Source organism: Melozone crissalis, unplaced genomic scaffold, assembly GCF_028551555.1.
Source record: "Melozone crissalis strain CALT ecotype California unplaced genomic scaffold, PUWL_Pcris_2 ptg000005l_1, whole genome shotgun sequence".
NCBI classification, from domain to species: Eukaryota; Metazoa; Chordata; class Aves; order Passeriformes; family Passerellidae; genus Melozone; species Melozone crissalis.
The window spans coordinates 15,641,699-15,654,416 of record NW_026535783.1 but is presented as its reverse complement, the minus strand read 5'-3'; the positions used below and the strand labels follow the sequence as shown (position 1 = coordinate 15,654,416).

General features: G+C 35.0%; 1 protein-coding gene across 1 annotated transcript in view; it reads right to left on the bottom strand.

Annotated features, from left to right (window-relative positions):
• KCNN2 (potassium calcium-activated channel subfamily N member 2) overlaps positions 1-12,718 on the bottom strand; it is a 69,715-nt gene that overhangs the window by 22,541 nt on the left and 34,456 nt on the right. Inside the window, exon 4 of the mRNA XM_054285200.1 lies at positions 1,217-1,358. Coding sequence (XP_054141175.1) covers positions 1,217-1,358 — 142 coding nt within the window. The remainder of the gene's footprint in view (positions 1-1,216; positions 1,359-12,718) is intronic.

Genomic DNA, 12,718 nt, shown 5'->3' with positions numbered 1-12,718 from the left:
CCTCTGCTTTTAGGCTGTACCTTTCAACTCTACTGCAAACTCTGTATTTAAGGAGATATGCATTTACCACCTTTTGAAAATATATTGGAAATCTTTATCAATAAACATCAATAAACTGAAACCTATCAGGATTTTTTAAAAGATTATTTTGAAACATTTGTAAAAAAAAAATCCTTAAACCTTACAAAAAAAAAAAAGCCGCTTTTTTTTCTCTCGGGACATAAAATGTACACTTATTATAAATGAATCTTCTATCAACCTATCTGCTCAAAAGGGACAATGCTTTGATAGTATTTGCTTTCAGCCATAATCCCATTATAGTTGTTTTAACAGAGGAAGATTATTTATACACGTATTACTTATAATCAGTGGCAAAAATTCAGAAGGAAGTATGTATCTTATTGTTGCATACTGTACATACATGACAATCATTCCGCCTTTCTCATTCACAGGGACATTTACACAGAAGTTGGGACAAATAAGGGTCCAGAACTTGTTTACATCTAATTTACTGTAGATAACTGTAAATTTTCCCACCATCACAATACATTGTCTTACTCCCTGCCCAAATTTGACCAAATGGTGCAGTACAAAAAATTAAAAACAGACACGAAATGCACTTAATAAATATATATTGAGCATGCATAACCTAACAATTGCTGCATGGTATCAATGGTAGCAAAAGGTCTTACTGTTCAAATAGCATAACATCATTCCACTTAAAGCAATGGACTGCTATGAATAATATGTTATTAGACTTGTAAAAAAGAGTAGAAAACTATACTCAAACAAAAGAATTTTAAGAATTTAGCCACCATTATGTCTCTTTGTGATGAATTCTAAGAAACTCATAAGAAATTAAGAAATTCATAACTGAAGTTCCCTTATTAGTACTGGTCCAATTATACATGCCTAAAGATCATCAAGATGATATGATACCTTAACATTTAATGGAAGACTTAACTGAGATTTCTGAATTATGTCAGGGTGCAATTTGTTTCTCTGTATTTCATTACACAGCTGCTAAATTTTTGCTTAAAGAAAAAGAAAACTGTTTTATTACTAGGAATGAAAGACTTTGGGTATGGTCTTATTAAGTATACCCTCTACAAGACAGCAGATGAATATTTCTTTATGACTACCAAAAGTTTTTGGCTTAATTTCAAATTAATTAAAAGCAATCACAATCTCATATCCAATTAACAAATTCACTCACCATGATTCCAGTAAGTAAACAGACCCCTTTTCCACAGTATGTATTTGGTACCATATCCCCATATCCAATGGATAGAAAAGTTATTGAAATCAACCACATTGCTCCAAGGAAATTGCTAGTAACATCCTGTTGGTCATGGTATCTGAAAAGAAGAAGAAAACAATTTCTTTATCATGAAAACATTTGTTAAACTATTGTGCTCTCTGAAAAAAAATTGCATTGACTGGTCCATACAATCATTTTTGTTTACAATCTCATTTTAAAAGCAGCTGTAAGGAATTAAATATAATTCAAATACAGGGGCAGTAATGGATCAGAAGATATAAAAATAACACCAGTAGTAGAAATAGTTTATAATTCAGTATTTGGTTATTACTGTAAAGCAGCAGAAACCTCTTTGTTTTTAACATAATATCTTCACCAGGGGTACAAGTCCTGGTAATGCTCTGCAGCAGCATAAGACCCCAGAACACCACAGGTGCTGCGGTCTGAGGCAAATATGAGAGTCAGAACGGGTTGTGTGCCCAACCAGACAGCAGAGTACATCTTCACCTCCTTGGCCTGATCGCAACTCTATCATCAGAAACCCAATCCTAAAAGAACACATAAATGCTGACTTAGAAAACCCATGGTCTTCTCCCTCCTTCTACAAGTTCAAGGTAAATAAAAAAGTATGCCATTGTATTTCTCACCATCAAAAGATGTTTACCTTAAATATAGCATAAACTCCCTTTAGTATTTAGTCAGCTATTATGTGAAATTTCACAATGTGCTGTTTCTTGACTTAGTTTCAATATTATAGTAGAATATGTTCATTTTTCCTTTCCAAAAACTGCTAAGTTTAGATAAATAGTCTTGTCTTCACATGACATATACAGTGAATAGAAGGTGAAGATACATTTTATGTTTAAAAACCTGTTGTCACCACTCACCCTGTGATGGGGAAAAAAAAAGCCTAATAGCCTAAAGTAGGGTGGAATTTTGCTTCCTGGACAGGGCAGCCCTGCCATAGAGACTATCTGCAGCAGCCACTGCAGACTCAAGGCTGCAATCACCCCTGCAGCTGCTGTGAAGCCTCCGGGTAACTAAATGCTGTTAGATTCCCCAAGGGTATTATTTTAGCCAGTCCCTAAATCCGTGTCTCACAGGGGGTCACAGAGGGCCATTTATTTAATTAGTTCACAAATCCATAAACAACCTGCTTCCCACAAGTGAAATAACTGCTTCTGTTTCCTTCCTGTCCAGACTGCAGTCTCCGTACGGACCAAGAATGCAGAGCAAGCACAGAGGCACTCTCAGGAAATTCCCTGTTCTCACACATGTAAGATATTCACCATAAATGTCTGCAAAATACTGTCTTCAAAGTCCCACCTATGCTTTGATGATTACAACAACATAAAAGCTCTTTGACTGCCAGAGACCGCAGCAATCACTCCAATCAAGTCTGTTCCACACTTCACCCGGATTTTCCTCTCTCCTGGTGTCAGTGTTGTCTCTCACATACTTTATACAGATTTTTCTGTTTTGCCTAGAACAAAACTTAGAAAAATCTAGTAAAAGTCCACATTTGGAGGTCCTAAGGGCATCAGCAATGATAACCAAAACAGCAAAAAGAGTTTAAAAAAAGAATGGCAGATTTAGCTCATGACCACAGAGATTTGCATGCAGCAAACCACAATCGGACATTTTTTCTTTTTCTAGACTGCACTAAATGTTAGGGATTTTAGTCTCCACTTAAGAATCATAGCAAGTAACAGCTGTGAAATAAATATATGGATACAGAGAGAGAAACACATTTGTCCCATCCAGGAGGCAAGAAGAAAGCCTGTGTACCTATCATGGTAACCCGTACAGAGTATCAAGAGATACGATCCATAGGATCTGGATGAACTTCACAGAAGGGTACTAAAGCTACAATACATTCTAAGGTTAGCATTTCAGGCAAATATTAAGAAATGCCCACATAAATATTTATAATACATTTCTTTAATGCCTCTCTTTGGATTTTGAACCTGATCACTTCCATGCTTCTTATGACTGAAAACAGAAGAATCAAAGACAACTCACTAAGTTCCAGAAATAAATAACCCATAAGAATATTAAAACTACTTTCTTAAGTCTTGAAGAGAAACGGAAGAGAAAATGGGAGTCTTTATCCGCTTATCCTCCTTTACCCATGTCAGAAAACACACAAGCCAACCTACACACAGGTTCTTTAAAAAAGGTGACATAAATTTTAAAAGGCACATCAGAAGTTTTACAAGCTTCTTTGGAGACATGGAGACAATTAAGCTTCCCTAGATTAACTATTCATTAAAGCTATCTACATCAATATTTGTTAGCACAATTCAAGGACCTGTTTAAATGTTTCCATCCCAGTTGTTAGGTCAGGAGTCCTGGATTTCCTACTCAGAGTATTTTCACCTAGTTATGATTTAAAGGCTATAGTTCAGCAATCAAATGTTGCATGCTTAATTTAAAAATCATCAGCAGTACTTATTAATGAATTTACTGTGATTAAGAAACAAAGGCTATGGGAGGACATGAAATAGTTGCAGTTATTGCTGCAACTGCTCAAGCACAGTAAAGCATGCAAATTACATAATTTGCCCAATTTAATATTTAAAAAAAACCTCAAAACTTTTTCTCTTGCAACTGTACATATAAAGTTGAAGGGCTGACTTCTCAAGCTAAAAATCTGTAGGTAAAATTGAGACAGTATAAAAGGGTGTAACTCTCATGATAATCCTGCAATTTCTTTGACATATTTTTAAGCAGGTAGTTTAATCTTGTCCCATCTATTTTGTAACCTCGCTTAAGATTTTTTAATCTCTTTGGTTAGCAGTTCTGGTATATGTCTACATGCTTTGGATTTTCATAAGATTACTGTTGTGTTTGCAGAGATTTCCAAGTACTTTATAAAGTCACCAGGCACCACTATCACCTGGGACTCAAGCCTGAACCAGGAAAGTCAGGACAGTCTTCTGCTACCCTGTGTCCACAATCAGGTAAAAAAAAAATATTTTATCTGCATCTAAGCAGAAAAAGCAATATCTTAAGAAAGTAGTATTGCAGAATCTTTATTTGTACAGTCATGGAAATGGCTAAAAACTAACACCACAGGCATTTAAATTACTTTCTTTTGAAGAAGGGGAAAGAAGTCAACCCACTGACCTTAGACGTGTTTTCAAAGTTATCCCAGCATCAAAGAGTGAACTTCTCCATTTATGCAGGGAATAGCAAAATGGTCACAGCGGAAGTTAAACTTTGTCATGTTTTTCTATAAGAGCATCTCTAATGCGTGGCTCTAGAAGTCACCAGAAGACCACATAAAAGCCATTCCTACAAGTGTATCTTTCACTTCACCACTGAGATTATCCCCAGTAGAGCCAATTGCAGGGGACATTATAGAGAGCAGAAAAACCAACCACACCAGCCCCGGAGCAGAGCTGTCCTGCTCTCTGTCAGTAACCACAAGCCACTACAAACATCTCCTCATTCCAGCTGGACTGTGAAAGACAGCTTGGGTGTAACACATTCCAATACTCAACTGTAGTTTTCCCAAAGTATGTATAAATTCTACATCTGAAACTTCTGAAACCCAATAGGAAAACGCTTTACTATGAAAAGCTAGGAAACCTGAAAGCTCAGAATTAAAGAAGTAGAAACAAAGATTTCCTTTCAGTGAAGAGTTTCACACAAAGCAGAATCTTGTCATGACCATTCAAATTCCAAAATGGAAGATTTGTTGTCATTAATTCTTATTTATATACAGGTTTTTATTTTTATATTTTTTTTATTTTTTAAATTAGTCACGGCAAAGATATTCATATAAATATTTAAAGTCTATTATTCTTAATCAATAAAAAGCTGCATAAGAAAGATTGTGAATCACTTGAAGATAAGAACTAGTATTAAACTGTATTAAAACTGCATCTATATACAGTTTGATTTTCTTGATTACACCCAGACTCACACAGCCGCAGAATAAAGGGTCATTTACAAAAGCTAGGTATTCCTGCAGCGTACAAAAATCATTGGCTGAAGTCACACAGACATAAGAATTATTTATCACACTTCTTTTCCAATAAGGGATATGTCAGCAGGCAGGCAGTGCTGCAGCTGGAACACACTATTCACCAGGCAATCATCATCCTGTGAAACACCACCATCCAGTTCTCACCAATCAGCATATATAAGTCTTGACACCACTGTAATTTAAACCAAAAATAGCTGAATGATTATATTTGTGAAAAAATAGCATGGCTCAATTCTTTCCAAGCCAAACTGAGTGGGAGTTTTACAACTCATCTCAGAAAAATATAAATATATTCCTCAGGCGACAATGCTGCAGTGGCTTTGTTTGTCAAAGAAATATTTCAAATTCTTTATCAAACAGCAGTCTCCTGCTTTCACTGTTAGTGTCATGATTTTCAGTACTGTTTCCCTTCTCTGTTTGTATGTGATGAAGTTTCATTTAATTGGTAGAACATCTGCTTTTTAGCTGCACATAATTATCACAAATTCACATCTGGACATCTAAGACACATTCATCTTAAAAAGAGATTAATAAGAAGTAATCAAGTATAACATTAAGTTTGACCACCAGTGCATTAATTCACACCCAGCAGTTCCAATTCAGTTACTCTTGCCTCCATGAACAGCCTCTGATAACTTTGCTATTTTTGGTTTTGCCTCCTTGAACAAGTCAAGGAAAGAACTAAAAATTATTGAAAAGATGACAATTTCTGCTGCTTTTACCAGAATCAAGAAGAAAGTCCTGGCAATGGCAATTCAGGCTGATGGGTTTTTTTTGTCAAACGTTAAAATCTTTTAGACTATTAACAGCTGGAAACAGGCTTATCCCAGGAAATCAGAACTTGTCAAGGCTCTGTTGAGGAACTGATCGATCTAACCACCTATTAGAGCTCCCCCACAGTATCAGACCATTCTGTTACTGTCTTTTTAGTCTCAGTTAGATGGTTAGTACCAGCAGCATTTTATCTGTGATGACAGCAGAGATGTCTTTGTATTCCTTTTCCTTTCCTACTGTTTAAAATAAAGGAAAGAAGAAATCCATAATGGCACATGGAAGGAACAATGGGGATGACTCCAAATATCCAAAGTCAATGGAAGAAATCTTGCCTGCCTTGATGGGCTTAGGATCAGAAGGGCAGTTTGGAAAAATGTATGCCACTCCTTATCTTTTTCCTAACACTTCTGTTGATGTCCCCCAAATATTTACGAAGAGCAGCAAAAAACATTCCTGTCACAATAACTTTAATGAAAGTTATGTTTAATGTTTAATGAAAGTGCAAAACACCATAACAAATGCCTGCATTTCAAACAGACTGACTCACAATATTAGCAGTTGTGAACCCAGTCAAAAGTAATGGGTAAGAGTCAGTTGACTGGATTGCTTCTACCACATCCAAAAATGTTCATGATTTTTCTGCTAAGAGCATTTTCAGGCTATTTACAAAAAGATAATAAAACCAAGAAATGTGAAGTATTCTATGTAATTAGCATGTTATTTGCTAAGATGAATGAAAAATATAATCTAAAAGAAAACAAAAGGACATGGGGAGAAAAACCAACACAAAATCAGATGGGTGAGCTAGTATGTTTTAAGAAATTTTTCCATTATTTTTAATATAAACTATAATTTAAATATAAGAGTAAAGACATAAAATTACTCCTAGCCTCTATCAGATAGCCACCCATCAATGCTTGAGCAACAGATAATCCACCAGTAAAGAATAAGAAATAAGAATTAAATGCCATTTTTACTAAGGATGCCAAGCCTTTATTTGTCTTCCACTGGTGGCAGCCTTGTCTTCAATGGTGCTGTAGAGAGCTAATGCTGTGCTAAATCACTCTACCTGTGAATATTTTCCATCTTTCCAAGAGAAACCATTCTGTTTCAAGCAAAAAAGCTGCTGAAGCTCCTTAAAAGTACCTGATCTTTTTTTTTTTTTTAAAATGTGCTTTCAATAATAGTGTTAAGAATGTTAAGGAGAATCTGTTGAATCAACTCTGTAAGTATTGGGAAATTGGGAAAGGTTTAAATTTGTGATAGACAGCAATCCACTAGAAAGAATAGAAATAAAGATAGGAAAGCTCAGTACCAATGTATCAAAAAGTAATTCTGCAAATAAAGTGGTGACTACTGCTTCAGAAGGTCTTGACTATGTGAAAAAATAATGTGTCTTATCAAAGTTTCTAGAGAGTTTAAGGAGAATTTTTTCTTGCCTCAATTAAGAAATGCACCCACCTCTCCTCAAGCCCCAGTTTTGGTACTTATCCCCCAGTACAGGCATATTCTTACTCCCACTGTGTTCTTTTCAGCAGTTTCAAGCTATTTTGTTCCTGCAGTGGCATAACTGAAGTTGTGATTTGCTGTGACTCAGCAGAATAAAGAATATACCTAAAGCTCTTGGAAAGCTGTACAAAAAGTCCTGAGCTTTGCCTACAGATGTGTTTTTTAACCATATAATCTGACTGTTCTGAAAAACAATTAGGTTCACTGTGCCTAAACATGGCTTATTTTAATGAAGTTAAATGTGCACAATGGAACGGAATGAAAGGCATATAGGAATACCTCTGTATCTCCCAGAGGTGGAAGCTGGGACTAACAGCAGCAGCTGTCACAAAGGTTCCATGACTGATTCTTCTCATTTCAAAAAACTTACAATTATTATTCTGTGTACAAAATTCTGCCTAATCTTAAGTATTTGGACTAACACATTTTATTACATTCACACCTTCTTCCTTCAGAAAGATCTATCTTCATGTTGCAGAGCAGGGTCAGGAATTCAGCGTTTCCCAACTCTGTTTCTTTACATTTGATAACATTCTGTCACCAATAAAAAGAGTTTGCTTGTTCCAAAGGAGGGCCTTTAGATTTTAAAAACTCAACTCTCTAGCCTTTCCCAGTTTCTATATACACACCCAGACTCTGCAGAATAACTAAGTATGCTTTACATAAGCTTTAAGAGGCAAAATCAGGCTCTAATGGTTGATATTAGTTGCTGGATCAGGAATAGCAATCAGCACCAAAACAGTATGGTATGAAAAAATATCCTTACTCATGGACTTTGCCATATGTATTACAATGTGCTCCACAATTCCATAATCACATGTGACTCTTTGGTCTTCACAAAAAACACATTAGTATCTTTTCCAATGGAAATCATAACTAGTCACAGCATAAAATGCCTTACTGGCATAGCATTTTTAACCTCATTTTTTTGGAAATGAAATATCACATTTTAATTTTTCATAGCTCTCTGACAGACTCTTTGGATGAAGTTAGAATTTTTTTTACAGCTGATGATTATTTTGGTGGCCTTCACCTCGTGAGCTCTCAGCTCCCAACTTCCCAGTTTGATCAGCCTGTATGCCCAAAGCTCTGGCTAAAACCCAATGAACTCAAAGTCCACTATAATGACTCGCATGTTTAAAAATAATTCTCTTAAATTAGACATTAAAAAATTGCATAACACCGAAATTCTTCATTTTGCCAAAAATAGTGGCATATCCAAAAGAGGCAAAATAGCCTCTTAAATGCATCAGGCTTTCCACAAAGCACAGGAAAAAGGAGTAGTTGACACTCTTTTATCCCTTTAGCAGCTTAGTGAAGAGAGCACTGACCATGGGGAGTGAACTCCTCATCAAGCTCTTCTTAAGCACAAAGCTGATTTACATCAGCATCTCCATCTCACTGTTCTACCTGTTAGTATACAGGCTGTCAAAGTACCTAAGAATATGTTTTTGAAGCTATTTGAATTTAAAATCAAATTTAAAATGACTCTTTAATCCAGCGGAGAGACATACTGCCTGAAAACCTTGAGAAAAAAGCTGATAAAAGGAATGTGTATGTTAAAATCCTTGACAAGCCACACTTTGAGTAAACATGAACTCTGCTTTGAAAGCAAAATTCAACAAGTAATCCAGAAAGGACAGTGACTGAAAACACACTAACTATTAGAAATAAAACCTGAAATATCCAAGAGCTGCTCCTCCTGTAGTTCTGTATATTATCTTTATCATAAATTGTTCTGTAAAGTAAGCTACTATAAATATGCATTAATGTGATATAAAATACATGAAAATGGAAGAGGGAAACTGAAGTGAGGAAAAATTCCTGTTTTTCAGTACTTTTAAATCTTATTTTAAAAGATATGCCTGCATATTTATTTACATCCATATTTTTCACAAAGTCTAATCACTAAAATTTGTCAATACAATGAGAAGGAATTTTATTTCTAAAGTTTGCTTTGCTTTGATTTTTTGAGGTCCACAAAAGCACTGGCTAAAGCTGTGTTATGATAAAAATATGAATCATTCAAAATCAAAGAGTTTCTTAATGAGCTCTACTGTGAATCATTATATTCACTGGCAACTAATTCTAACCCCTTCTAAAATTTTCCCTTATCTTGCATTTTGCATTTCCCCTGTTACTATTTTATACCTGAACCTCTCTCAGAAGAAGGAAAAGATTTTTTTTTAATTGAAATTATTAGAATCAACTGATATCTAAAGATTCTGAATTAGTTTTCTGAAGAAAAAATTTAGAAATAAAGTTTTAGAAAGTACAAATAGAATTCATCACAACGGACTTTAAATGAAACATACCTTTTTTTTTCTGACATAAAACAGCAGAACAAAGTAAAAGTTAGCCTTTTATGGATGGAGAAAACAGAAGGAGGTAAAATTATATAGCAAAGATTATGCTGAGTTCTTCAAAAAGATTTTCTGACAAACAGAGCATTCCGAATGCATTTTTCTCTAATGGAACTAATTTACCATCACAAAATTTATTATTTCTGTAGCTGATGTATTACCATCTATAAAAAGAATTGAAGCACAAGCTCATGGTCATAAAGCCTGCTGGTTTGGGGTTTTTTGTCCAAAGTTCATTGGGATATCAATAATTTTACCAACATATGCAAGTTCTCTAATGTAAAGGACACTGGGAACAGATGACTAAAATAAAATAAAATAAATAACATGCCAATTACCTTTCCTTTAGAATTGAAAACAGAATACTGGATTAATCAAAATGTATGTTCTGGATAAACTGGAGAATAAAAGTGGTTTAAATAGGACAGCAATTTACAAATAAACATTTTAAAAAATCTAGACAGAATTTATTTTGTTTAGATCAGAGCAGAAGCTGCAGTCAGTGCAAGTTTCATTGAGTTACTCAGAACTGGGGACCAGTTTACCACTCTGTATCAGGAACACTGCTGCAGCTATATGTTTAACTTAAATCAGCCAAATTGAACTCACTGTTGATTAAATTTTAATTTGTTTTATAAAAAGGAATGACTGTATTTACACTTTAGCTTCTGTCAGTCACTGCTTGAAACCAAACAGATTTTACTGAATATTTCTAAAGACAATTCCAAACCCAATGTCTATATACTTTTGAGAGTCAGCTGAAAGTTGTACCAGATCTCATTAACAGTTCATTAGTAAAGTATTGGGGACTACACCTTTAATGTTCTGAAGCATAATGTATAAAAAAATAACTATGGATTGCTGAAGAGGAAAAGAAACAAAGAGAGAACTTGTAACAAATATTTCCCACTTACTTTTTACGTATGAAATTTCAGCATGAGATTGTAAATATTTAAGGAAAAAACCCTAGGGTTCTCCCTTTTGAAATTTTGCTCTCTTTGTCAAACCAATCAGAAGGCTAGGAAAATACTTTGGAGTAAATTTTTGTGATTAACGTAGAGATGTTCATTTAGAGGGATTGAGAAAGGTTATCTACACAGAAGACATTCCTGTGACTCTTTCACCATGTCTTACAGCAGACTCAGCTCACACGGACCTGGATGGACTTCTGCCACACGGGCCTCAAGGGAAATGCAAGTTGAGAGAATACCATAATTTCAGATAGGCTAGAAATAATGCAAGAGGGCTACATGTAGTACTTTACTCTGGCGTGGTAATAATGGGACATCATCCTCATTTGCTTTATACAGACCTCTGCAGTGTCACATTTGAAGACAGATGTGTTGCCCACCTAAATGTAACCAAAAAGAAAAGGCTTAAGAGACCTTCACCATAATATGTTAAATATGCTAGATGCAATTATGGCTTTCTTTGCTCTGTTTTAGGCCTTGACATGTTGTCACCAAATTCTGTCATACTGTCAGTGTAAGATTATATGTAGTCTGAACCTTGCACTTTTTCCCCCTCTTTAGTCATTAAAATGAGTAAAATTTGATGTTTTGCTTGCCAGACAGAAAAAACTTGCATTTTCAATTTGTTTTCCATTTGCTTTCAGTACAGAATAACTTTTGTAGTGATCATCTTCATTTTAATGACAAACATTTACCAAAAACAAAGGACCTTCTACTATTTTCTCTGAAGACTATGAACAGGACAGAACACTTTCTAATGATATTTTTTTTTTACCAAAATCATTTTGCTGCCAGATATCTTGGCCTTCATTCAAGACTTTCTGACTGCATTTTAACTGCTTTCAATGAAGCACTGAAGAAAGAATGAAATTCTGTGCTCCAAAGGAACTTAAGTAGATGACATTTAAAAAAAAATCCACATATTTTCACTCTGTTTTTAATGGAGGGGAGTACTCTGGTTGGTGTGGCAGCAGAACTTACCTTTTGTGCTATCTACACTTGAAGCATGTGTCTTAGAGTCTATATGTAAAACATGTTGGAAGAGTCCATTAATAAACCAGAAATTATTTCATGCCTATTGTTTACACCAGTGGCAAATTCTCTGGAAATACAGCAGATATGTGAGTTATCTGTGTGACTTTCATGCTTCAACCCAGCTCCTTGGTCAAGATTTAAACAGGCAAGCACATAATCAGGGGCTCCTTGGTCAAGATTTAAACAGGCAAGCACATAATCAGGGGCTATGCTTAACTAAGAATGTACACAGTGAGAACATTTAACTTTGGGACTGCTTGTTAGGAAAACTCAATTTAACTTTAACTCTTACTAATTATTTGTTTTTCAGAGTGTTTAATGCTTCACAAAGGCTGCCAACATAATTAGCATTAAGTTACAACAACACGCTGAAAGACAAGATGTTAAACAAACTTGAAATCTAATTTACAATGCTCTCTTAGCCCTAGAGATGAGATGAGTTCACTGATGGGACAAATACTGAGAAAGTGTAATATGCACAAGCAGGTCTTTTTCTAGCAAGAATGGTGCTCTTTGGGAGCTATAAGCCTCCTCTATTCACTTGTTTGACTTGCAAGATTTACAAATAAGAGAAAAACTCAATCCAGTTGAAAAAAAGAATCCCAAGCATTTTTAAGAACTCCAAATGTGACTGGAGAGCTACAACTTTTATGGTATTTTAACTGTTTCAGTTGCCCTGCTTCATAAAAAGTATCTGAAATTATAACTTGAAAGCAATGCAAAAAGTAACAAAAAGAGATATTTATTTGGGGCTTTCTTCCCTCTTCATTTTAAATGAGAAATGAAAAATTTCTTGCAGGTCAAAGACACT